Source organism: Candoia aspera, chromosome 16, assembly GCF_035149785.1.
Source record: "Candoia aspera isolate rCanAsp1 chromosome 16, rCanAsp1.hap2, whole genome shotgun sequence".
NCBI classification, from domain to species: Eukaryota; Metazoa; Chordata; class Lepidosauria; order Squamata; family Boidae; genus Candoia; species Candoia aspera.
In genome coordinates this window covers 6,529,804-6,556,917 of record NC_086168.1, presented here as the reverse complement: position 1 = coordinate 6,556,917, position 27,114 = coordinate 6,529,804, and the positions used below count along the sequence as shown (strand labels likewise).

Below are 27,114 nucleotides of genomic sequence, written 5' to 3'. Positions count from 1 at the left end.
AGGAAAGGTATGTCACAGTAAAGAGTCAGACTGACAGTCATCTTCCATCACAACAGTCAACAACATAACAAGTGGGAAAACATCCCCAGGAGAAACTCAAAAGAACATTTCAAATCTTGAGAGCAAGGTAGAAAAACAGAAATCTTGATCTCCAAGAAAAATATGACTGAGAAACTGGGGGGGGGGGGCAGATGTCAGACCCTTGTATTATTATCCTCATTGTAATTTCAAAACTAGAAGAAAGACAGAGCAGCAGACTTTAATGCAACCAAGCCACCCACCTTCCAACCTTAAAGTTCTTCAGAAGCCCCTCAGTTTCATTTATTGTTGTACCCATGATGGCCCACCATGACAACTGGCCCTTCAGGGAACCCCATCATCTAGGGAAAAGCTTTCATCTGTACTAGCTCAACCATGCTCAAGAGTGATGTTATTCCATTTTTCTGCCCCATTTCAAGCTGTACTTGGATCTTCTCGGAACGAATTCCCCAAGCAGTGCAGACCATTCAAGGCCAAAAGTTCCATTTTTCAGCAAGTTTCCAAAGTCCTCCTCACATCTCTTCAGCCTGCAGTCAATCTCTTCCCAAAGGGATGATCCCAACCTCCCCACAGTTCCCTGGGGATGGGTTTGATTTATCCATCAACAAAGGCGGGGAGAGAAAGGAGGCAACCAGTCCCTTTCTAAAGCAGAAGGTGCTAGCAGTTGTGTGTGTGATCAAAAGATTGCCATGAGGAATGCATGCAGGTATTTAAGGCATTGACGAAGATTAATAGTGTTTATTCACTTGTTGTGTGTGTTCCTTTGAAGGCGGGAAGAAACCGAGAGGGTTAAGGCACTTTGCAAAATAACTTTGCCCAAAGATCGTTGATAAAGGAAAAGGACTGAAAAGTTAATTGAATCAGACAAATAATCAGTTGTCCAATGCACCTTTTGAGTTTACACACTGACCACAACTGGTTTACAGCTGTCTAACTGCTTTGCTACAAGATCTAGGGCAAATGACAACAGGAGTTTTGTGTGCTTGTGAGCACAGAGAGACACTTAGGTTTAGCCTTGTTAAAGGCTCCAGTCTTTTTTTTTTTTTTGCTAAAAAAAATTAACGCCTGTGTGCGTGTGTGTGCGTATTCCCGAAAGACTGTCGTCGGCTGCATGTGACTCCCCACCACCCACCCCCTCCATTGATTTGATTTCATGAAAGACTATTTCCTGGAGTTGTATCAAATAGGCTATTACCTGAGACTGACCTTTGTATTTTTTTATTATAAACCTTTCAAAATTAGCATCAGAGGAGACAGAACGAAAGAGGTTTTTAAAGAAAAACAACAGAAACGAATCAGTCTCAGAAGGAGACTGTGTGTTTGCAAGGAGCATTGCTTTGGAAAAGTGGGGGGAGGGTGTTTTAAAAAATGGAATGGGATTTGGAGTTTGGGGAAACAGGCAGATTTTCTGCAGGACAGGATTTAAGTGGTGGTATATGGACCTCAGTCCTAATTTGGAATTTTTTAACTGTTATATCACAGTATGCCTTTCCTTCCTTCCTTCCTTCCTTCCATCCATCCATCCATCCATCCATCCATCCATCCATCCTCCTCTCTAGATTATGCCAAACATAATTTTCTGTGAGAGATCACAAAGGTGGAGTGTGGAAGAGTGTTCGTTCTCACATCAAGTTTGCACACACGGAAAGTCACCTTACCAAGGGAGAACATTTTAGACTGAAATTTTAGACCGAGGTTTTGATATGAAAACACTTGGAGATGTTGAAAGGGAGGACTTTGGTAAAATCCTATCCCCACTGGCCTGTTCAGCTCAGGTGAGTGAACAGAATGAGGCTCTGGATTTTGCACTCACTCATCCAGCAGTTTCAAACATCTCAGCAGATGCACATTCATCCCTCTTTTCGGGGAGCGGAGATGTTTAAGTAGAGGTGGGGTTTTTTTTAAGGGATTTGCAAGCGAGTATGGAAGTGGAGAATATTAGGTTTAAGGGGGCAAAGGACACAAAATAAATGCTGGATTAGAAACAAGCACAACTGATCTGTCGAAACACTGCCTATCGTTCCAGGTATGTTGCCTTGAAGTTCTTAAGATGATGGCAGTTACCAAGGTAGGAAATAATTGATCTGGAGAGCCAGTCTGGTCTAGTGGTTAAGGCAACAGGCTAGAAACCAGGAGTCTGTGAGCTGTAGTCCCGCCTTAGGCGTGAAAGCCGGCTGGGAGACCTTGAGCCAGTCGCTCTCTCTCAGCCCAACTCACCTCACAGGGTGGTTGTTGTGGGGAAAACAGGAGGAGGAAGGAGTATTAGGTATGTTCTCCGCCTTGAGTTATTTATAAAAATAATAAAGGCGGGGTAGAAAATAAATAAAATAAATAAATTTAAGGAATATGGTTTTTCCCCTTTATGCTTTGCCTTTGCCTTCTTCCAGGATGTCTTCTCAAGTCCTCAGACTAGCCCACTGTCATAGGAATTGTTGGTGGTTTCCCTTCTCAACCCCCACACCACCACCACCAGTCCCTTCACTTAACTTTTGGAGATCAACCAATCTTGAGTAGGAGCTGTCATCTAATTGCAATTAAAGGGTTGTTTTTAATCATAATTCCTAGGTTCTTCAGGAAAGAGTCTCTAAAGCATTATCTGGAACCTGCAACACTCTTTGGAGGACTCCAAAGCCCATCTACTTTAGCCAACATGGCCTATTGTCAGGATGATGGGACTTAGCCAGGGCCCTGACATTTCTTCTTTGCAGAATTTCCTGCCCAGCCTCCCCAACCTGACCTACATATAGCCAACTCCCTCGCATGGGGAGAAGAAATTGCATCCACATTTGAGTTCATGAAAGGAAAAGGTTTATTCATGGTTCGAAACTACATAGAACTACCACGAGGAAGACTTCAGTTCAGGGTGTAATCCAGTTAGAAAGTAACACCAAACGGTTTAATACATTAGAATCACTGCCACAATTTTTTTTTTATTGAGCCAATCAGCTTCAGAATCACATACTATATAAAAGAGAAAAGGTAAAGAAAGAACAAAAAAAAAAGGGCACCCACCCACCCATTTCCCTAATTATACAGGGTGAAATATACTGAATATCAAGAACTGTCTGCTTTACAATCCATTATTGGTTTCATTTTTTTTCTCTTTTTCTTTTGCGTGAATTAATATAGTAACAGGATGAATGAACATTCAAAATGTTTCTCCATATTTACAAACAGTTTGACTGTTTAGCGTTGAACCCAAAGTTTCCACTTCAAAGCTTTCATGTGTCCGGGTTTTTGTTTTTAATATATATATATTTATATTTATATATATAATCAGGTTTTGTTTTTGTTTTTCTTCAAAAGTCACGAACGCAACCTGGATTTTTTTTAAAAACGTTTTTCTTTTCCTTATTATTTAAAAGATTACAATGTACATTACATGGAGAGAACCCAAGATTTTGTTACAAGATGGTAAAATAAACTATCAAAAAAAGGAGGGAAGGGGTTAAAGAAGAGGAAAGAGGGGGAGGGGGGGAAAAAAAGAAACTACAGCGTGAGTATTGTTTAGAGCAGACTTCCTCAACCCAGCACCCTCTGGGTGTGTTGGACTACAACTCCCATCGTCCCCAGACAGAAGACACGGCTGACTGGTGACGGGGGAGGCTATCGTTCCACACATCTGGAAGGTCCCAGGTTGGTGAAGGCTGGTTTAGAGGTAGTAGTGAGCACTCTAAGCTAAGAATGAGTCTATTGGTTTGTATGAGTTCGCATGAGGTAATAAAGCTGTGTTTTGATTGGTGAGATGTATAAATATTCTTTTGCTACACTATATACAACACTCCAGAGAATAGTGCCAATTGGCCTCTTGCCAACACGAAGGAGCGGTGGCCAAACCTGGCAGATGCACTCAGTGGACGGTAAAACTTGGGAGGGTGAAACTTGGCAACCCGGGTGTCTCTGCCTCACACGGATTGTCTGTGCCGGGGTAGGGAAAAAGGCTACGTCGCTCCTGGTTAAAGGAAGGATCCTGACAAAATCAGCAGAAAACCAAGGGAGTTTTGAGAAAAGCAATTTCACCCTGCTCTAGGAGATTGGGCACAACTGAGGTGGGGCGACTGGCTTCCAATTGCAGTGGAACTTCAGTTGGGTGAAGGCCTCCCAGCCCTTCCCTCCCTCAACCCCAAGCTCAGTCTGGCTCTGATACTTGGGTTGTTCTTAAGAATGCGTCTTTAGTTACCTTTTCAACTCAAGAAACCAACAACTAGGTGGCCATCCTTAAGAATCTGCTTGATAATAAATTATATCCTTAAAACAGTTACAGGGCTACAAAACAATGCGCAATCTTGGCCTAGCTGGATAAAGTGCTTGGTTGTTTATTTTTTCCTTAATATTGGGTGAGGGTGCACCTCTCTGTGAGATTGAATTCCAGACACAAAGGGTTAAAATCAGACCTTCCAAAAAAAAAAGTCTTTTTTTAAAATAATAATAATAATAATAATCTCAACAACACAAAATGGATACCAATTTTGCAGGACGACAAGGTTTAACAGTAAAGCCCTCCATTATGGGCTATGAAGACATTTCTTTTGAGGTTTTCTTTTTTGTCTTTTCCTTCTGGGATTTTGAACGAACAGAGAAGAAGGCATCTCAGCGTAGGGCGGGGCAGAACAGCAGGGAGGAGGGGGCCTGTTGTGAGATTAGTTAGAGGTATCAGAGTGCACACTTCCCGGGCCTTCTGTTGGAGAAGTCACAGAAGATGGAGTGGTTGCATCCTGCCAGCCTCCATTTGCCTGGAGAAAGGAAGAAGACAGAAGTGTAGTCAGGAGAACTGATGTCAACACTTGGGATTTTCACAAGGACCGCCCTTAAAGTAATCCTGAATTAAGTGCAATTGGTCAAAAGTTTTCTTCCCCTGAAAAAGAGCCATTTGCTTTCCTCTCTTATGTTCAGAGAGCTTGAGAATCTCCTCCTAATTTCTCTGGTGGGCTTTTTTGAGATTAATTGTTAGAGGCAGCAGGGACCTCTTTGTGCCTCTCCAATTCAGCTGACTTTATCGTGCTTCTGAACTTGAAAGAAAAGTCAACAGAAAGAGTTATTTCTTGATGACTTCCCTTGGGGTCAAGTGGGAGAGCAGAAAACCAGGAAGACTGCAGACCACCTTAGAACAGAAGATATAATAAAAGATAAGACATTCACACATACATACTTTTGCCACCCTGTTACTAAATAAGTCCATAAATCTTCTTTGAGCATTTCACCAAAATGCTCTTCTCCTTAGAAATAAAACAAAGCAAACTCTCTTTCATCAGTGAGAGCTGATTAGAAAAGATGCAGGAGAAATTTTGGCACGACAGTCTTCTGCCTTCTGGAATGCTTTTCCATTTACACAAGAAAGAAATCTCAACGAAATCTCTGAAGACATAGGCCTTGGCTTAGACCTTTCACTTCAGTGCTGTCCTGTTCTTCTCATCAAAGCTTAGTGCATTGATGTTTCTTATTAGTCACTGTTTTATCAGAGTTCTTAAGATTTGGCACTGTAGATCACCTTGGGGTTATTGTGATCAATAAAGGGTCTCAATGTCTCTGTAAAGATCTTTTTAAAAAAAACATCTTGGGGGCCAAACAGTTGATCAGAATGATCTCAAGGGAAGATGGAATCATCTAATCATCCCTGATTGTGCCAAGGAGGAACTAACAAAGTGAGTTGGCAATGACCAAATGTTAATTTGTCAGTCAGTTTTAAGGTTAATTTGTTAATTAATTTGTTAATTATTATTATTTTTTGGTTTTTTATTGTTAATTGGCTTGTTTAAAAGGTAAAAAAGCTTTGTCTTTTTTGTAAAAAAAAAATTTAAAAAGGAAAAGGCTCATCAGAATTACAGGCTTTGCCAATTCTGGGTCTCACAAACAGATTTTGTGGAAGGAATGTTAACGGTCCCAGTTTTCTCTCCTGTCTTTTAAGGTTGTTCCAGGCCATATGTCTCTCCCTGCTGCTCCCCATCAGATCTGATCTGTGCCACAAAAAAACGGTGTTCAGGCACTTCCATTTCTGCTCTGGGTTCCTTTCATCCCACCTCTCTTCCAGAGGTTGAGCCAGCTGCATCTGAAGCGCGATGCCCAGTTTGACGAGAGCACAAACTGACCCTTAAGCCTTCCAGCAAAGGAACCTTCTGAAAATGCTCATGTCGCAGAAGAGACAGGGAGGGAAATTCTAACACAGTTGGATCTTAATTTCATTTTTAAAAAGCCCCCTTCTGGGCATGCGTCAGAGCCACTTAGGAGTCGCTCGAGACAAGGTCCACGTTCCCCTCCAAGTGCAATAACATTGGTGCAAACACCAGGCGAGGAGGCAGAGAAGGAGCAAAGCCCCTTGGTCTATTTTCCAATTACCCATCAAGAGAATCCCATTCTCCCCCCCCCCACCGCCACCGCCTTTTCTGAGGCGGTCTCCCATCTCAGGCCGTTGCTGGCCCCCCAGCGCGTCAGGTCTGCGTCAGCAAGAGACACAAGTTTGCCTCCTGTCTCGGCCCATTGAAGCAATCGCTGGAATCAACGTCTGATCGGATTTCTGCTGTGGTGGACAGCTTGTCGTTACATATTTTTATGTCAGTCCAAAAAGGGGGCGGTGTGCAGGCTGGCGAGCCGGAGGGACGCTCCGTGGAAGTGACGGGGGTGAGGCTTGCTGGAGCCAGCCAGACCAACTTCCAACCCACCATAGCTTTGCGTGGCATCAGGGCCCTGCCTTGGCAACCAGAGGAGCAAGGGCCTGGCTCCATGCACCGCAATGCTGCCTCTGCCTGAGCAGAGCTGGGGGCCAGACTCCAGAGCAGGTTCCACCAATAACAGAACCGTGCTTGAAATGTCAGCATGAGCAGAAGAGAAGCAAGTGAGGGACAGGTGACCTGCTTTGGAACCTAACCTTTCCAAGTTATGCCTAGGCTGGAAGGTTTCACCTGGCACTCTCTATCCAGCCCTCCAGGAGCTTGGCTTTGTATGGATTCTGCTTTCATAGCCTCCAAGCAAAGAGATTTGCAACAGAGAGGAGAAGGTGAAATCATGATTCCTCAACAAAGGAAAAACCATGCAGTTGTGAGGCTGGGAAAGCCAGATAGGGAAGGGGTCCTTTCATTGCAAGACCAAGCCTTTAAAGAAACGATTAAATGTACTGGGGTGAAAAACAGCGATTGAAATCTAAGCCGCATGGTTTTTCGGGTCTTTCAACTCACAAAAATCGGAAAATAAGCGCGGCGTGCTGTTCTCTCTTTCTAATCAATTCAGATGTTCATTTTTTATTTCTCCCCTCCTCTACAGTACCAAAACCTCCCTAAGAGAGGAGAAAAAAACGACATACAGATTCACGTCTAAAGATATTCCATCCGAAGTAAACATCATACCCTCTTTATCCAAATTTATAAACACCAAATGTACAATATTTTTACTCAGCTTGGCAGCTGGGGGAAGAGGTTGTCAGCTAGAATTTCTTCACCCTCCCCTTCTCCCTCTCCCCCCCTCCCTGCCCCAAATAAATTAATCCTTACACTGGTGGTTGGAGATTATGGACTGTATAATACAGCAGTGCCTTATCAGACCTCATCAACCAAGATGGAATTCACGTCTGCAAAACGCTGCTAGCAATCACAGCTTTCATATTTTATCACGCTGATAAGGATATCGCAAATTCTCCGAAGCATTTCAAAACACTTAAATGAAAAAGGGAGAAATGCAACTAAAAGGCTTTTTATATGGTTTGTTGTGGGTGATTATGCGTTATTTATAAACCCCCCAAAAAGAAAGATTTGACATTTCCAGTGGGGGGAAAAAAAGATTTGAGTGTTTAATGGGATTTTCCCCAACCTCCCTCTCGAGTGAAAGTCTTCAATCACTTTTAAAATCATTAATATTTACTCTACTGGCAAGTGGAAAGCTGGGGGGGAGAAAAAGGAGGGGAGGAAGGGAAAATATTTCCTAATATTGCTCAGAATGCAGAATTGTACAAAAGATGCCACCCAATCCTGCTCTTTGGAATTCTCCATCCATGTCCCATCATCACCAGACCCCAAATTTAAAGCAGTGGGTAACTAACAGCTGCATGTCACTCCACAACTCCTTTGTTAAGCCCCCCATTCCAGAATGTACCACTCAAATTCAAATATTTTATTTTATTTTATTTTTTCCTGGGCTGGAGTTACTACAATAAGATGCAGAATCTGCAGAGTAAGCTTCTATTAGGCTTTATACATCAATGTTGCATCATCATCATCATCATCATCCTAAATTTTAATAATAAAATGAGATCATCTTAATCATAATAAATAATGTTAATAATCACCACCACCATTGAAAGTAGGCAGCGTTACCTATTTGGTGGCAAAATGCAGAGAGATTGGGGGAATATGATGTTACAATGCTGAGTTTCATGGTGGTTTCTAATGGTGGTTTTATGACTTTTTAGGGACGGAAGCTGCCTAGAGTTGTTACAATCAAATAATGTGGAATTCACAATTGGTAAATAACCAACAAATCAAGAAATCTACCCTGTGGCCGGTCTTCAATGCAATTCACGCTGGCAGTAGGCCTCCCCAAGGGGAGGGTATGGCAGGCACGGTGAGTAAATACAGGTTCAGGTGAAAGGGTGGGGAGAAAAATCTTTGCCCATTTCCAAGGGCAGATGCAGAAGTAATGGCGGGGGGGGGGGAATTAATAAAAGGAGAACAGGACTGATTAGGAGAACTAAAATGGAGCTGATCAGTTCCCAAGACTTAAAGAATTAAGTCCTCCTCTTAGAACGAGTCCAGCTGGAACCCAGCTCAAAACACATCCACAGACTGAACTGGCACAGCCCTGATCTACATGTGGGGCAGCAGAAAAAGTACAGCCATGCGTTCCCTGTGCACCCTTGTCAAAAGGATGTTTATAAAATTGGCCGTGGGAAAGCTCGCTGCTCAGCGAGCTTCAATAAAGGCAAATGATTGCTAGTAGCTTCCAATACAACATTCTTATTTCTTAACTGGAAAAGGAGACTCACATGGGGCGTTAGTGTGTGTGTGTGTGTGTGTGTGTCTTAAAAATCTCATGCAGGATTAACATTGCTGCAGAAAGTCTTTAATAGTCCCAGCCTGAGAGCAGCACCCCAACCCACCATTCCGCATCATCTCCTTTTGCTTATCAATAACAAGGACAGATAACCTTTCCCCAAAAAGTGACAGCTTTCTACAAAATGGCGACAACGGATTCATTACCGCCACAGCGAAGGACAAGCTGACCTCAGCTGCAGAAAACCAGGCCACAAGAATTTCTCCTGGGAGCTTTCTAAGCCAAGACAACCAACTTATTCTTTTGGTTTCACATCCTTCGGGCTGCTTTCCTTAGGCGTTGGGGTCCCATCTATGCCCTTCTCCATCTCTTGGAGAGGCCTCCAGTTCCCTGCTAGACTGCTGCTAATTTCTGATCAGTGAGTTAAAATTAAACTTTGTGGGTTTAAGACCAGATCAAGAGGGAAGGGGTGGATTGGTCCCAAGCTTCCATCAATGAAAACAAAGGCATCATAGTAAATAGTAAAAACAAGCAGGTCATTCTCATCCTTTTTCCTACCCTTCTTGTTCAGTTTCATGGGGAAAAAAAAATAGCTCAGGACACTTCTTTTGAAGGAGAGGAGAAATCCCCGCTTATATTAATGCCAGGACCAAAATGCAGAGTTGGTTTGCTACCAGTTGATCAAAACTGCTTCCAGATTTTCCATCCAAGGAGGACGCAACTGAAATTCTCAGGGATAGGGATTCCTCTTGTGACAAGGTGGCCAAAGTGAGTGTGGGTATCCTGTACAATCTTCTCCCCAGGAGACCCCTGGCTTCTGAGCTTCTGTTATATCCAGGGGAAGATTTCAAGAGGGAAGTCCTTCCGTGGGGCTTTTCCAGACTGCAAAGGTTGAGCAGCCAGGGAGGCTTTTGAGGGATGGAATGACATGTCAGAGAAAACAATAATCCTAACCATCTTCCCTTCTGCCACCTCTGAAACACCCCAAAAAGAAATTGGAAAGAAATTCTCAAGCTTCCTGAGAATAGTACAAAAACAGAAGCCTCTTTTATTTGGGGGGGGGGGGAGAAAACTGCTACTCTCCCCACAAAGTTAGATTTCAACCCAGCATTAATAAATAGTGTTTATTTAGAGTCCAACCCCACTGTTTTGGCACCAGATCTTCATTTCAGCAGCATCCATTGCCAAAAGGAAGTTGGTATTTTGTGACTCACTCCACCCCTGGCCATGCGCAGGCAGCCCCTGACCCAAAGGCCGCCCGGGAACGGAACTCACATTTAAATTATGTGGACTGTACAGTGAATTTCCTCCCAAACTGTCACTGTATCCTCCCGTCTGATTGATAACATGACGCAGGGTATCCACCTGAAGCAGAAACACAAGCAAGCAGAACTTGGTCACTGGCCCCCAAATAACCTTCTTGCACACTGCTAGTAACAATGCAAAGCTATTTTTGAGATGGAAAATGGAAAGGGGGGAGTGGTCCCTCCATCCCTCTCTCTCTCTCTCTCTCTCTCAAATGTTCCTGGAGAAAGGAAGACAGTCAAAGGGGGACCTGTGTTTGAATCCATACTTGAGATTCTGTGGACAGCCTTTCTTCTGAAGAGTTCTGGAGCACAGGGGTGGAGGTGACAGGCTGGGTGGGGCTGAAGCAAGGGGTGGGTGTGGCCAGTGCCCAAACGGGGTGGAGTCCCCCATTCTCTCTCTCTCTCTCTCTTCCCTTCCTTCTCTTTTCCCCCAGCTGAAAGGGGTCAGGTAGCTCTTACCTGGATTCCTTGCAGAAAGCATTTGAAATCGCCCCAAGGCCATATCCCAGCCTGAGGGACACGGACCTCCCACCTGGCCTTACAGATCTGCTTTTCCTACCCCAGACTAAGCAAGGAGGAAACTCACAATATGATCTAACCATCTTAACAGAGCCTTCAGAATATCCAGCTTCAGTAAAGTGGTAGTTAAGATAGCTAAGAGGGAAGGATGATCAGCTGGGTGGAAAGCTTGGGCTTTGAGGGCAAAGGTGGCGTTTGAGAAGGAAGAAGGACCTGGAGCTGAGGTTTCAGGGAGTGGTTTGAGGGAACCTGCAGAGCAAAGGGGAACTCTCGGGGCATTTGGAGGGAAGCTAAACCCTCGTGATTTGGGGGAGCACAGGATTTGGGGAAGGATATTAGGTCAGCCTAACCTTTCTAGTTCAAATACTGGCTAGAAAACAAGAAGGGAAAGGCACAGAGTCCGTCCTGCAGTCTCAATCAATTGTGCCGTCCAAAATCCTACCCTGCTCATGAGATACAACTTTCTTTCACCTTCTGCTAGTGAAACAGAGCAGAGGCAGGCAATTTTTCATTGGCCAGAGACACCAACTTCTCCCCCCTCCCTTTCTTTCTTTGGCCCCCAAGGTCCTGTCATCTGTTTTTCTTTTTTCAGGGACTTGTGGCCTTTCAGGATGAGCGAGTGACGACATCCTTGGCATGTTTCAACTCTAAAAAACTGGCAGAAAATTATGCCTCGGATTCTCAGCAGCTTCACTCAAGATTTCAGTGTGACAGAGGCTTTGTAAGGGAGGGGGGTTACCAAAATGCATCTCAGAGGCTGCTTGAGACCCATGAAACACAGTTTACCCATTGGAGCCCCCCCTCCCCGCCCCAGCTTGTCAACTGTTTCCAGACCAGGTTTTGTTTTCCAACCCACAGGACTAAAGTCTTCACTTCCTGTTTTGGGTTTTAACTAACAAACGATTCCAGCCAATCAGCATTGCCTGGCCGAAATGTCACTAATGCTGAGTGTGTGCAGTGTGCCGTTTTGATACATCCACAGCCACAGGTTAGCGTAAGTCAAAAGGGACAGGAGGAGGAGGAGGAGGGGGAGGGGGAGGAAAGAAAAAGCATTTTAGGGAAAACCGCTCAGCTTTGCCAGGTGCCGAGATGAAAACCCGAAGCCGTCGCAGCAGCAGAGGGCAATGCCAAACTGGAATAAACTAGCCCAAATAACTGACAGCTTTCAAGTCGACAGCCAAACCACACACCCAACCCGATGCCAAGAGGCCAAGCCAGAGCCGAATTGCATTCACAAAGTTTGAAAAGGTTCAAATGGGAGTGGGGAAGAGGGGGGAGGCATCCAGCTGTTCACCTGGGCAAAATCCAGTGCTTCAAAGGGCCACTGTTGGGTTTGGTATTATGCAAAGGATGAGAGGCGAGCCAGATTCTGCATGGAGGTGTGACCATGTTTGAAGTTCCAAAGAGCAGAGGGTGGAAGGTGAAATTTGTGGTTGGATTGTTTCTTTGTTCGCTTCCCCCTTTTTTCTTTTTTCTTTTTTTTAATCAAGCCCAAACCAGACCCTGCTACGCACGCCCTGATTTAGAGGGGCGTTGGCTGTTGCTTTTGTTGTTTTCATTTTTGTTTTCTCCTACCTGTGATTGCACATTGGCTCCCACTTGGGACCCCTGGTAAGACTCCCCATTCAGACTCTGCATGTTCATGAACATGTCCCCAGAATTAGGAAGGTTAAAAGAACCGGAAGAACCTGGAAAATGAAAGAGTTAGCGTGGCTGAATCAACAAGAGGGCGGCAAACAAGACGGGCGTGCAGACCCCCTCCCTGGAGACTTCCGAAAGACACGGGGAAGCACAGAGGAAGAGGAGAGGAACCCACGGAGGAAGCCAGAAGTGGTCAGGTGGGGAACGGGACCTGCTAAAGCTGTGGAGGGCTGTTGGTGAGCTCCAGGATGCCAGGGAGAGATGTGGTGGATTTCAGGAATGCTGCTGGTTCTCAGGAAGGAGGGGGCACATTCCAAGGAGGAGGGTGAGATCAAAGGAGACACAGTCCAGAGATGGAATGGGGACAGGTTCAGAATAGCCCCACCCTAGAGCCTTCCCAGGTTATTTCCCCTTCGGTTAGGTAGAGTAGCTTGAGTCTGGCAAGACTCTGTCTATATGATTTAAGCAAATAAAGAACTGAAGTTTGGCTGGACTGAGTCTCTGAAGTTCTTGGGTTGGGCCTGACCTCAGTCTTGCCAGACTAAAGCCACTCTACCTCACCTAAGGGGAAATAACCTGGGAAGGCTCTAGGGCGGGGCTACTCTGAACCTCTTAGTCTTCCCATGTTCCATCTCTGGACTTTTGATCTCACCTCCTCCTTGGAACGTGCTCCCTCCTTCCTGAGTACCAGCAGCATTCCTGAAATCCACCACATCACCTCTACTTTCAGAGACACATTCCATAACAAGAGGTGAAAAGCAGATTTCGCATCCTCCAGGTCCAACTTCTGGAGACCAGGCAAGTGGGCTAGAAAAAGACTCTTTTTTTTTCTGTTTTGCTGTGTGTTCTTCCCCGAGATGGTGGGACTGCAGCTGGAGATGACAGGGTTCCACTCTAGCCACTTTTGAAGAGCGACCATTGGAGGACAGCTCTGTTAAGCAAACCACTCGCCAATTCATCGGTGTGCTGGTGCTCCCATGTTCGATTACACCCCTGACTTGACTCCAGGCTGCATCTGGGGAGGTGACTCTCTCAAGGGTGGAGATGCCATATTATAAAGAAATGTCTGATGGCAAGTGGAAAAGGAACAGATTCTCAGGCTCAGTCAGTCCCTGAAGTGGGAAGCATCAGGACCAAGACTGGGTAGAGCAGAACCAAAACTAAACCTGGCTTAATACAGATGTTGGTTTCAGTTAAATAAATACAATGAATAGGAAGGAGCCCTGGTTTCTTCGGTCCAAGTTGGGGAACTAGATTGATTTTCCAACAGAGCGACAGAAAGATGTACAAACATTCTAATGGCTCGAAGTGAAGATTGCTTTACAACCGAATTCTTACAAAGGAACCATCAAGGTCGTGTTTCCACGTACATGCACTGGACTAGCCTGTTCGTTTGGAGTTCAGGTTGGACTGGCCTTAGAGAAGGGGCTGCCTTGCCCCACTTTCTGCAGAAATGACATTTCAACCAAGTATGCGCCTTGGGAAAAACTCGGCCAGGAAAAGAGTGCATTCAGGAAGGGCTGGGTTTTGCCTCCAAGGGGATTTGCAGGTCCTCTGGTGTAACCTCCCTTTCCCGCTGCCTTCCGGATCTGCTTTTACAAACGCTACCTTTAAAAAAAGGGAAAAAAGGAGGTTGAGACTCACCAGAGTTCGGTGTGGTGGGCGAGTTGGTCTGGTTGTTCTGGACAGCGGCAGCCACCGCGTGTGCTGCTGTCACAGCGGTTTTTGCAGCGTAGAGGTTGGCTTCCTCTTGAAACTTCCCTATGTTTTTCTTGTACCTGATTCTCTTGTTCCCAAACCAGTTGGATACCTGGAAAGGGAAAGGGAAAAAGAAGAGAGAGAGAGGGAGAGAGGGAGAGAAGGAAGGAAGGAAGGAGAAAGAAAAGAAAAAAGGAGAGGAGAGGAAGAGAAGAGAAGAGAGAGGAAGGGAAGGAGGGAGAGGGAAGGGAAGGAAAGGGAAGAGTACAGGGTTGAGTATGTAAAAGCGGCTCAACACTTGAAGGCAACTGACTGGTCATATCCTGGCTCCATCCAGAAATATCCTCCCTTTGGATGACCAGATTTGCTCTGCATCTTTATATGGACCATCTTGATTTACAGTTCCTGCATTAATGCCCAGCCTGACACTGTCCTTTTCACGTTTTTCTGAATTTTGGCCTAGGATGCCCAGCATTTTTTTTAAAGGTACCCCCTCCCCCCCAAAAGCATATAAGCCACAGATCAAAATGCCTCTTGTATGCTTAAAATGCGTCCATTTGAAGATGAAACCTGGATAAAAACATGTATTTTGTGGGACAGGGGAAATCTAAATTTAACAGTCACAGGAACATTTGGGCATGTTTCAACTGCAGAATGACAGGAAACAAGTGGATGTAGGATCAGCAAATGTAAAACCGACACAGGCTACAGATAAAACCAGTCCATCTACCTGAATTCCAGAGCTCCATCCAGGGAAACTGATTAACAGTTTTGACTCTTAGTCAACTCTTTGTTTATTCAAGGGATGCTTCCCCCTTGATTCTTGGGCCAAGATCTTTCAATTAATTAATAATTATTTCTTTATTATTTTGATTGATATCCATCTCTCTACCCCCAGGACCCTTTTACTATCTGTTTTTATAATAATATTAGACAACCTATCACCCGCTGGGTCATCATTTCAGGGATACTTCCTTACCAGATTCCTCAATGCCTTCAACAATGGCAGAGCTTCTAAAGTATTGCCTTCACTGGAAACGTTCTTAAAAATTCAGGGAGTTATTCAGAGATGGAACTGCCTTGAAAACAGCCCACGTCATTCATATTGAGCTGTATAGCACAGTCAAACATCAAGAGCTGATCACAGGAAATGTTTTATATAATTTTTATATCATACAATGTTTTATAAAATTTGCCAAATTACAATTCAACAGGAGTCATGGGTCCTGGATTTTGGATGCATTCTGTAAGTAAGCCCATTTGAAGTACCTTGGTTCAAAAACTGTTGCCCTACGATGCACCATTTTGCCCAGTTGAAGTTTATGAAGTATCAAACAGACGCAAGAGTTTTAGTATCATATAGATAGATATTTTCTGAAAGGGATGGATTTTGGGATCGTCTTCATATGAAACATGCTTGCTAACTTGAACTACAATTGCAGCCAAGGCCCCTTGGCCCTCCCTGCAGCAATCGGAATGACCTTCCCAGAATTTCACTCCCCATCCCAGAATTTCACCTCCCCAAGAAAACCACAGAACAAATAAAAGTGACCTTTGCTCTCATGGGAAAGGAAAGAGGGAGCATAAAGGGAAAAATCTGCAATTGTCTTTTGTTTGGTGGGCTAAAACCTGGAGTGGCCTGCAAATAGAACTAAACTCAATCTGCTTGGGGAAAGAAAGAAAAAAGGAAAAAGAACTCACCCACCCTTACTCACACACAAAAGCAGGGCAAAAATAAATCAATAATGCATGAAACCTTGCATTGTTGTCTCTCTTTGAAGATGGCCACATTGCTACCAAGCCAGCATCGAAGGCGCTCCCTATTAACCCACCCAAAGGTCACGGCCAGAGCAGCTGAAACAAAGCCGCTGGGAAAATGGCACGCAAGAACTATTTTCTGATCTTGGCTGTTAGTGAGCTATGCGTAATTAATAACTGAAGTAGAAAACTATTGAAATTCTCCCTCCCCCATTGGCAAGCATCTGTGTTGGTTGCCATACCGGGGGCCTTGTACAATAGAAAGGAAATCTCTCACCCAGCTGAATTACAAAAAACAGTAGATGTAACAACAGTCATTTGCTCACAGGGTAACCAGCCCACAATGATATCTAGATGGGCAAATCCCTCTGAATTCCTGGCATCTTCCTTCCAAGTTGGTTTACCAAATCATTTTGCTTCTGATTACGTGCCATCAAGTCATTGTCAACTCTTAGTGACCACATAGGTAGATTTTCTGCAGGAGGATCCATCCCTAACTTGTTCCTTCAGGTCTTCCAATGGTCCACCCATCACCACTGTAACTGAGTCCCTCCCTTTTGCTGCTGGTCATCCTCTTCTTTTCTTACCTTCCACCTTTCCCAGAATCAGAACCTTTTCCAAAGAGCTGGGTCTTCACAACATGTGTCCAAAATTAGATAATTTGAGCCTGGTCACTCATGCCTTGAGTGAGAACTCTGGGTTGATTTGTTCAATGGTCCATTGCTTTGTCTTCTTGGCTGTCCACGGTCTTCTCAGGAGTCTTCTCCAACACCAAAGCTCAAAAGCGTCAATACCCTTCCTCTCCTGCTTCTTCAAAGTCCAACTTTTGCTTCCATAGAGTGTCACAGGGAATACCATGCATGACTCTGATCTTTTTTTGCTTCTAGACATGCAAATAGGACAGGTGTAGCATGGTGCTTGGAGCCATGGCTACTTTAAATATGTAAAAAAATTGCAGGCAGCTTGTCATCCAAACAGCTCCTGCCATGCTACACTGGACAAAAAGCCATGTGAAATAACATCTGCTCTCGAAGATGGTACCAGCAAAAGGACATCAAGGGCTCTCCAGAGGTAGCAACCTTTCTTGCAGTGCTGGCGAGGAACTTTTTTTTTTTTTGGTTGAAAAGTTGCAGCAGCTCAGAATGTTCTCCACCCTTCCATCTTCATTTCCACAGAGGGGGGAGGTCCTTAGCTGAAGAATCTTGCATGGTGATTTGCACACTGGGACCCCAAATGCAATCTATGGCATTGACCATGAAAGAGAATGCAGATAACAGGTGCAGGAAAATGCTCAGCTCTGTTGCAAGTCCTAGAGAGCCTCCATCAATTGAAATAGATCATGGCTACATAAAGCAAGCATAGAAACCTACTCCCTATGTTTAGATTCCACCCTTCCCTCCACCAAACAGCCTACCCCATATCCCTGACCCCATAAGAGGTGTCTTTCCCCCCAAGTAAAGAGGAGGAACATTGCAGCCTGTTTGTTGAAAATGGCAGCAAAGCTCTAGTAATTTTAGTTGCTTTCGCTGGAAGGAGAAAGCAGCAAAAAAGAGATAACATTGTCTCTCCTCCCACCATGAAGTGGTGACCTACAAACTTGCCTCTCCACTTTAAGTGAACTCCAGCAACCCCAGGGAAAGAAAAGGCATTGTGCAAAGCCCAACAATGTGCAGACTTGCTTAAGGACGCCACGTCATCTGGTACAGCAGCTTCTGCTTAGACCATGGGTGCACACCACCACTTTTGGGCTCATGTGTGTTCTGGAATGATGGGCTACATGTGGGCAGGGCAAATCATGCCCAAGGAAAATATGTAGTTGGCATGTTTTGAATATCAAGTGTGCCTGCCCAGATCTTTTGATCTGTCTAGCAAACACCTCCCCAACAGCAATTTCTGCAGCCCGAATTCATCTCTGAAGGTCTTCTGAGCAGGACCTGGTTTGAACATAGGAGAGGGAAGGAGCATGCAAAAGCATTGCAAAAGGAGCATGCCATCCTATGGGAACCTTCCTAGACTTCAGTGGAGAATAGGAAGGCCATACTCGTGACCCACCTACAGATCTAAAAGACTTTGGGTTGGAAACACGCTCCCTTGCCCAGGCCATCAGAATGCTACAACTGAAACAAAGACAACATCACATGTCTTTGGATTGGACAGAACTGGTAGCACATAGCACGTCTGGCCTTGAGCTCCCTCACCATCTTAAGAAAGCAGGAAACCCTCGCTACCATTATCCTGGCCTTTGCTCTCCCTTAAATTAATGAAACCCCCTAAGCTTTGAACGCAATAAGCAAAGGTGCATCTTTTGGCACGCCAAATTCCCAGGACGAACACTGAAGTATTACATATATTGCACTTAATATTACCTTGTCAGTCAGGAAGCAATAATGCATTAATGAAAGCCGGCAAATAATTACTATGGACAATCCAATTATGGCTTTATTAACAGTTTCATAATTACAGAATCTCTATACGTCAAGCAGATTGTCCGTGGATATTTAAGAAATCGGGGCGTTTATGCACACCTCTGGACCAATCCAGCAATGGCCGCCACTAATAAAGGCTTGTTTAATTCACAGTAAAATTTTAATATCCCCACAGCCTAGGGAAGGCAGATTTGCTTGACATCAGATTGTTTCCACCCTGCCAGTCCCGCTAGTTCTTAATCTTTAATATCAAGGCAATTAAAATTAATGGCCACTCATCCAAAGCCACTGTGGGCAGTGTTGTCTTTGCCATCCATTGTTTGATGGGATTACCTAGAGGTTAAACTAACAAGCAAGGTTTAATTGGAAGCAATGAAAGGCGCAGTGGATCGTACATTATGTTTAACCTGCACAACGCAACCCGAGGAATATCAAAGTCAGGGTTGGCCTCCTCCCATCTGAAAAAAGAAAAGAAAAGAAAAGAAAAAACACAAAAAAATCCATGATTTTTTATTCCAGGGTCTCCTTTCAAGCAACCCTTATCCCCTGAACTGAATTCAGGAGTCAAGAATTGATGTCTTCCTGCTGTGCGCAAGAAGGTCTGGAAAAGCCACACGCACTGCACACGGTGTGCAATTCAGGTGGGTCAACTGTCATCAAAGCCACATGGCTAACTCCACAGTATAGTTCATCCCCTTTTGTTGCTGCCTCTGAACACACCCCGGCGTTGTCTTGGAGGCCCCGCTGAAAACAACAAAAGGATTTAGAGCCACATTTTTTAATACCACCAAGCCACTGGTTTTCTTTTGGAAGCAAACAAATAAAATCTTTAGGGATTTTGGAGAGCAGACAGTGCTAGACAACACCTATGGGCCCTCCAGATTAAATATTAAATCTAAAACGGCCCTAACTCTTACAAGATGGCATTTTGAAAACCCCTGAAGACGGAGAATGGAGCTTCTCTCTCCTTATATATGCATTTCTCTTGCAAGGGTGGCTCTGCAAACCATTTCAGGTGGTTCTTCTCCTCTGTGAATGTTTCTGCAAGAAATGTTTCTTGCAACCTTTTGAGAACAAAGAGACGCCATCAAGAAACACCAAGACTAGCAAAATTGTCATCATGAGCGGAAAAGTCGCAGATGGCCCTTCTTCTTTTAAAGAAATATAAGGTAATGCAAAACATAACAAGCCACGCCGTCTTATTGCCTTGGCCATTGCTGCAGAAGTCAATAAAGACCTCCAAATCAAATCAAGCATGCCCTTGACGGAGGTGCTGTTCATACCTATCGGGGAAGGCATCACTCTCAAGAAATGGGATTTGCAAAAGAGATCTTTGGAAAGAGTTCCTGGAATCGCAACGCCGCACTGTCTCCAACCCCTTCCCTATTAAGACAAGGTTTTGCTCAATGTCAAGTCTAACAGCCATCTTACGGCCCAAGACCTCTTGATCTTTTCACCAGACAGATGTAGCACCTGCCCCACTCCAACAAGGCAGAAGAAAGGATGACCACCAGCTTTGCACTGATCACCTTTTCCCCTTTCCATACACCTGTCCTTCACTTCTGATCTGCATTTAAGCCTTCCCACCCCCAAACACCACACAGCTCCTGGAAAAAGTGTCTTTTTCTTCCTGGTGGTCTCTCACCCCTGAAAATTCACTGAGTCCATTTGTTACCACCATTCAGGTCCCATTTCTGAAGGGAAGACTGACAAAGAAGACTCTGGCCCCCAAATCCTGTAAAGCAGTGAAGGGGCCAATTCACCCATTGTACTAAGCCATAAGATGGTTTGGTTCTGAGAGCTATGGAGTGGCTCAGCTTTTTTTTTTTTTTATCGTATGGCATAGCAGTTCGGTGTTCATGCTGCTTTTCTTGCCAGGAAATCCTTGTGAGGTCCAGCAGCCAGATGTGTAGACTATTTAGCCATGACAAGTCACGTTGCCCAGGGTGCACCACAAGGAGGCTAGTCTACATTGCACCGAGTTGGGCTGAGAGAGGGGGACTGGCCCAAGGTCACCCATCTGGCTTTCATGCCTAAGGCGGGACTAGAACTCACAGGCTCCTGGTTTCTAGCCCAGCACCTTAACCACTAGACCAAACTGGCCCTCAGCGGTTCAGCTGATGGACTGGGATTCAGAAGGCCCAGGTGGAAGCTTAACCTCAAGTGCACTGAGTAGCTTCACATCCTTCACTTGATCCCAGCCCAGCCTGCCTCACAGAGCTGCTATTGCAAAGAAAATTTGCAGGAGGGAACACTATGCACAGTGTCTTAAGCTCCTGGAATAAAGGTGGGATGCACATTCAGCCAACTACTAAACTAATACAAACTGGAAGATCAAGGTCAATAAACTAATGGTATTTCCCCACCTCTCCTGCTCACCATCCATAACAAAGGTGCTATATTATATTCCAAAAAAAAACACTGTGTTCTTTGCAGTATAAATGTCTGCATGGGAAAACGTATGCATCCCTTTAAAAGTCCTCATTTTCTTAGTGGGTAATGCATAGTTTAATAATGGTTAGCATTTGAGGGACACATGCCCAAACAAATTTCTAAAAGGCAGCAACTAAAAACAGCCCAGCTGTCTTGGTTATAGTTAGCATGAGTTTCCAGCAAAGAATGCAACATTACCAAAAGAGGAAACTCAAAACATCTTAGCTTTTCCTTGTAGACAGTGGCATCTGTGGGGCGGGGGGGTGGCAGGCAGGCGGGCGCAAGAACAGAGCAAGTGACAAAAGCAGCATTGTGCCGACACAGTGCAAGCTCTGCCCCTTTTATATGTGCATCATGATGTCGTTTGCGTGTCCAAAAGGAGCAGCCGTTGCGTTGCAGCAGTGCAGTGTGGCTTTTGTCATCCTGATGGAAGCAGTGATGCCTGCAGACTTGTAGAAAAGGGGTTTCCAGGACGTCAAAACAACTCAAGTTGAATCCCGTTGACTCCCAATCAACCATTCAAAGTAGACCTTGGGTGATCGTGCATGTTGCACGGTGGGAATGGCTAGCCCCGTGCTTTCTCCATCATCCCATAAAATAAGAACGTCCTGCTGAAGGCATAAACATCGCAAAATGCAAGGAAAGAGCATTCGGCCAGCTGTACATCAGGACCATGTGCCTGCCATTCCTTGTCTTCTCATTAGCTTCCTAGAAACTGGCATGCTGTCCAAAAACACCCAAAGTTTCAAAGCCATTCCTTTACAGAAATAAATAAAAGATGAAGCCAGAACTTTTCCTCTTTAGGATTGAGGGACAAAGAGTTAGAAAAAAGCTATGGAGGATTATTTCAATATATGATCCTCCATGGAGGGATGGCTGGTGGAACTGACAGAACTTGCTGAGATGGCCAGGCTGACTTCTTTGACTAGAGAACGGTCATTACGGACATTCATCGATGTCTGGAAACCCCTTATGGACTTTTTGCGTAAAAATGAATAAAAATGAACTTGTGATTTATGGTTTTGATGATGAGGCAGGATAGATTATAGAAAGAAGAGAGTCATGATGTAACTTTAGGGAGAGAGAGAGATTAAAATGTAAGTGTACTTATAACTGCCGTGAAGAATATCAGAAGCCACTTCTTTATATCTTTCTTTTTTCCCTTCTTTCTTCTATTTCCTTTTCTTACTGCACTTTTAGCGTTTTCAGTTCTTTCTTTTTTGTCTTCTCTGTTCTAATTCAGTTTGTATTAGTCCTTATTATTGCTTTTAAAACTTTTAATAAACATTGTATTTTTAAAAAAGAACTTAAAAGAAGATTACACAGGAGCAAGCTGAACAGATTCTATGGCACTGACACATTCAACATTCGTGACTCCACCATTTGCAAAGCATTCTGGGTCTCTTCATTTCTCAGCTCTTGCCCAGCTTTCATCTCCTTCATGCATGTTAGAAGTTTTATTTTGGGGTGGAGGGAGGATGAATAGATACATCTATTTATTGCCACATTTTTCATTTAAACAAACTATCTGTGCATTAAAAGAACCAACGAACATCACTCTGCTCCTAGTCACTGAAAGCCAATTAATTAATTGGGCTTAACTGTATATTACATTTCAAACAATACCCTTGCACTTATTCATCACGTTAATTGCAATGTTAAATTTTAAAAAAGGCAATAAATTATTCTTAAATCAGAAAGATGCACAACTTTGGAGAGACTGAGTTGCAAAAGGCATGTGTGTTTGATCTGGGATTGGAATGATGGCTACCATACATTCTGCCCTCTAAAAATCAAAGAAAAGCAGAGTGTTTCCCAGACAGAGTTTCAGCTTATATTTACTCTTGCTTAGTTGTGGGCTTTACATCCTGCTTCTAATTAAAGGGCCCAAATTCTGTATCCAAGAGACAACTACATGGTTTTTAATGCTGCATTCTTGACTTGGGCTGTTAAAAGGAATTAGTTTTACCAACAGTACAATACGTATCTTGAGATGCTCTCTCTGTCTGATTCTTTTAATGATAAAAGCATCCACGGGTCTACCAAGCTCGTTCCTGTTCAAAATGCATGATTAATTAATAGCATATGTTTTTGACCCCTGAATTTTTTTTATTACATCTGTCCTGGTCTCCCTTACAAAAAGAGGCCACCTTTCACCTGGGCCTTCACTGATCCTTCAGGGTAGCAATGCACATTTTTTTTCCATTTGATTTGAGTGGTTTTTTTGAGACCTCTCTCCAAAAACTTTGGATCAAGACCAAAGCAGTGGATTTAGCTGAGACTTTCTTACCCCATGGGCTTTGAAAACCATGAAAAGATACCTTTTTGTGTCATGGAGAGTAGCCTCCATGGATTTTAACAGGGACCCAGAGTTTTTACAAGCTTCTGTTGTTCGACTGAGTGGAAGCCACTAGTAACTTGTTTCCACTGGCTTCCAAAAATTCCTCTAAAAAAGGCCAATAACAATTCATATAGGAGGTGTCCAGTTAGCAACTAACAATCTCTGTCAACAAGCAGAGCCTCTCCCTACAGAGGTGTAACATAGCAGAAGCCAGCACTGGAAAATCAGAGGCCAGCAGGAATATCAGAATCCGAGACAAAGAGGATAAAAGATAGACTCTGTTTTGGCTGTAAATTCTCCAGGGATCTGCCTGCTCACACTGCAAATCGGATTCTGATCTTGGTGGAGCATTAAGGTAATTCTTTTTGGTCTTTTTCTGCAGCGCTCAAATTCCCATGACCGCAAGAGGAGCATCTGCAAGTCGCTTAAAAATCCGACCATTTTCTTCTGCTCTCTCTAGCCACAAAGGAACAATGCTGGGTAGAGTTCAAGTAGGCCACAGAGAGTTCCTTCCTTTCTAGCACATCATTATGTGATTCACATGAGTAGGCCTTCTTTACAAAGGGGAAATCATATCATACGTGAGCCCGGCTTTTAAATTCTAATTAGCATCTCTCTGTGCAAGTTCCCCCATCAGCCAGAAGTCCTGAGAATCATAGAATGCTTTCAGAGCACAAAGATGGGAATCAACCCATCCTGGGGCTGCTTAGCTTGTCCAAGAGAGCCAGGACAGAGGAGCCCCTGTGTTTGTGTGGGGAAGACGCAACTCCCCGCTGCAAATTTGACAAAGGACCGGGATCTTTCAGCTCTGTGTGTGGACAACCAAAACATCCAAGGGTCAAATTCTGAGCAGGACTATGAAGTGTCTCTGCTGGCAGAAAATGGCAAGAAAAGAATGCAGAGCATGGAGTTTCTCTTGTCCACAGGACAAGCAAAAGCTGATATTTAGGAGGCAGCTGGCAAGGAGAAAAGAAAAGTCAGACTAGGGCATGGGAAGAGAGAGAGGTGGGGAAGCAAATGGAAAGTCCCCACTGCTTTGAGATTTTCTTCCCAAAACCTTTAGGACTTTCTACCAAGGAAGCGAATTTCTCAGCTGAGCCCAAAGGCTTTTTGCACTATAGTTAGTTCTCGACTTACGACCACAATCAGGATCAGAATTTCCATTGTAAGTCGTTGCTGTCATAAGTCGAGGCATCACAGGGCCGGACCCGATTTTATGACCATTTTTATGGTGGCTGTTCAGCGAACCACTGGCCGTTAAGCAAATCACCGCGGTTGTTAAGCGAATCCAGCTTCCCCAGTGGGCATTTTTTTCTGGAAAACGGCAAAAAAGTCACAAAACATAATCATGTAACCACAGGACACTGCAACCGGTCATAAACGTGAGCTGGTTGCCAAGCGCCTGAAATCATGTGATCATGGGGAGGCGTGCGACGTTTTGCGATGCTCAGAAGTGCTTTACAGGTTGTAAAGCACCCATTCGAAGGCTGTTGAAACTTAGGATCATTGTTAAACAAACGGTCATAAGTTGAGGACCACCAGGTATCTGCATTTCTAGCCACTACCACAGCTGATTATGGCAACCAAGTATATTAATCAGGACCATACCAATAATGAGACAGGTGTTGTTGGGCTGAGATCGGAGAAGGGCAGCTTCCCCATGAATACTCTATCAGCATCTTTTCAATAGATGCACTGTGTGTATTATTAACAGCTGCCCCACAAATGATTTTTAATTTGGGGGTGATTGAGTACCGATGAGCTAGCAATAACTTTCATTAGGCGGTGCACACCATTAAGTAATTATTTCATGTATCACTCTTATGCACAGTGTCCCCAGGGAAAGATGGGTGTGTGTACACGTATGCATGGGCTGTCCGTGCTCCAAGAGTGAAAAGAAGTATTTTAGCATCCATTAAATGGTGCAAGTGGAACTATTGTTAACCTTCAGAAGGGTCTAGGCTGACACTTCAAAACCCTTTGCCTCTGGGTCTTCAAAAGCAAAAAAACAGAAATCACTAACAAAGCCCATCAGAATATGTTTCGTTCTCGTTCCCTTTGCAGGCTGCGTTGATCAAGTGCAAAAACTAAACATTTACACCTCTGGGCCTTACCCTTTCCTTCCTGGGCACAACCACACCACGTGGTTCAGGGAAATAAACAAATAAATAAATTGGGTTTCCAACACTGAGATTTTCTGCTTTTCTGTTTTCCTTTCTCAACAGCGTAGCAAGCTGTTGACAGGAAGGCAACTGCGATGGCTTTCCAAGTTCTAAGCCGTTAAGCTTGTACGTCTGGGCATGAATAAATATCTGAAAACTCTCCCCCTTAGTTAAAGTCATCTCTTCTAAGGCAGGAGACGCCGAGCCTGCTGCTGTATTTTAAAAGCCGATGACATTTCTAATGTACTAAAGTGTCTCTGCTGTTTTGCCGCTGTGACTTTCATTACAGGGGCACAAATGGCTGTTACTGAACTGTTACTGAAGGGCTCCGTGTTTAGGAGCAGGCAGTGGGGAAATGGCTTAGCCCAATCAGAGACAAAATGACCCATGACCTTCCAGAGGATTGACTCAGTGTTTAGATTTAATCAACCCAGGGCAGGTAAAAAAAGACTTCAATCTGTCTAACTAACTGATTGACGGGCAAGACGTTTACATTGTAGGACAGCAAAGCCAAGGGTGAATCTTTGCCCAGGTCTGTCTTGGGACATCTGAAAGGGAGCTGAAACTGCTCATCTGATCTGACAAGCAAGGCCTTCTCAGTGGTGGCACCACAGCTCTGGGGCTCTATGGGTGGAACAGATGGTAAAAGTCAACCCTGCCTTTCTTTTCTCAAACCCTCCAGCAGGTACTTCACTACCAGCAGGAACTTCAACGGCTGGATTTAGTTGCTATGGCTTGCCAAGAGCGGTTTATCATCTGAGGAGCTTTACACCCAGGAAGGACCACCGAAGACGCTTCTCGATGCCAGTCAGAAGTCAAGGAACCATGAAAGACAGCCGTCTGCCGCTCATCACATTTGCAAAGAGAAGAGGTGGTAGTCCCTACTACAAGTAACAGAATAACACGGGAAGGGCAGTTTTATTTATTCATTCATTCATTCATTCATTCATTCATTCATTCATTCATTCATTCATTCATTCATTCATCATATTTCTACACCACCCATCTCAAGAAATGACTCTGGGCGGTGAATTTTAGTTTAAGAAATGGCAGGGAGAGATCAAGCCTACCACCATGGTCTGAAACTTTCCCCCAAGTCACAGTTCCTTAATGCAAACAAATAGGACCTTGACTGTGCATTCCCTGTCTTGTCTAGTTTGGGTCCAACATATAGATCAAGGACAGAGGTGCATTGCACAAGTGTCTGACACCAGGTACTCCCATAATGGTGGCCCTTTCTGAAAGCATCCCCAAGCTTTTCTCAAGGTTCAAAATGTGCCCAACTGGCCTGGAAGTCATTCATTCCTGGTCTGAGGGATCCATGTCAGACAAAATAATAACAATAGATTGTTCTGGATAATAAATAATAATCCTAGATGGTTCTGGACGGTAGTGAAAGACTATAATAAATGTCATCTGGCTCCAAATTCGTCCTACTCCTACAAGTGACGTGACCATCTTACTTCCACCAGGAAGCCCCCATGTACTTTTTACTCCACAACCCTGTGGCAGAGAACACAGGGTTCATAGACTAAAGATCTCATCTTTGGCCTTTGGTATTCTTGAAGAATAGGATTTCAGGCATCGCCAGGACGGATCTTTGCTCCAGCTGGAAAAGTGCAGGTGGATACTAGAAGCAGGTCCCTATGTCCAAAAGAGAAGGGCGTTCTTCTCCCAAAGGCTATCAATGAGTACCTTGGGGGAGAGTTAAGTGGCCTAACTTAGGGCTGATCAAAGAACGATTGAGGAAATCTTCTCTGCTCACCAGAAGGCGAATGGCCATTCCATCTCACAATGGGGACCTATCACCAAAT

General features: G+C 44.3%; 1 protein-coding gene across 3 annotated transcripts in view; it reads right to left on the bottom strand.

Annotated features, from left to right (window-relative positions):
* Positions 1-2,830: 2,830 nt before the first annotated feature.
* The window catches only part of PBX3 (PBX homeobox 3), a 173,667-nt gene continuing 149,383 nt past the window's right edge, over positions 2,831-27,114 (bottom strand). For 2 of the 3 annotated variants that reach the window (XM_063316118.1, XM_063316119.1), the window contains exons 7-10: positions 14,127-14,292; positions 12,417-12,529; positions 10,291-10,380; positions 2,831-4,772 (exon numbers count right to left, since the gene is read on the bottom strand). In XM_063316118.1, coding sequence (XP_063172188.1) covers positions 4,680-4,772; positions 10,291-10,380; positions 12,417-12,529; positions 14,127-14,292 — 462 coding nt within the window. In that variant the 3' untranslated portion in view covers positions 2,831-4,679. The remainder of the gene's footprint in view (positions 4,773-10,290; positions 10,381-12,416; positions 12,530-14,126; positions 14,293-27,114) is intronic. The other variant, XM_063316120.1, reaches the window with a different exon arrangement.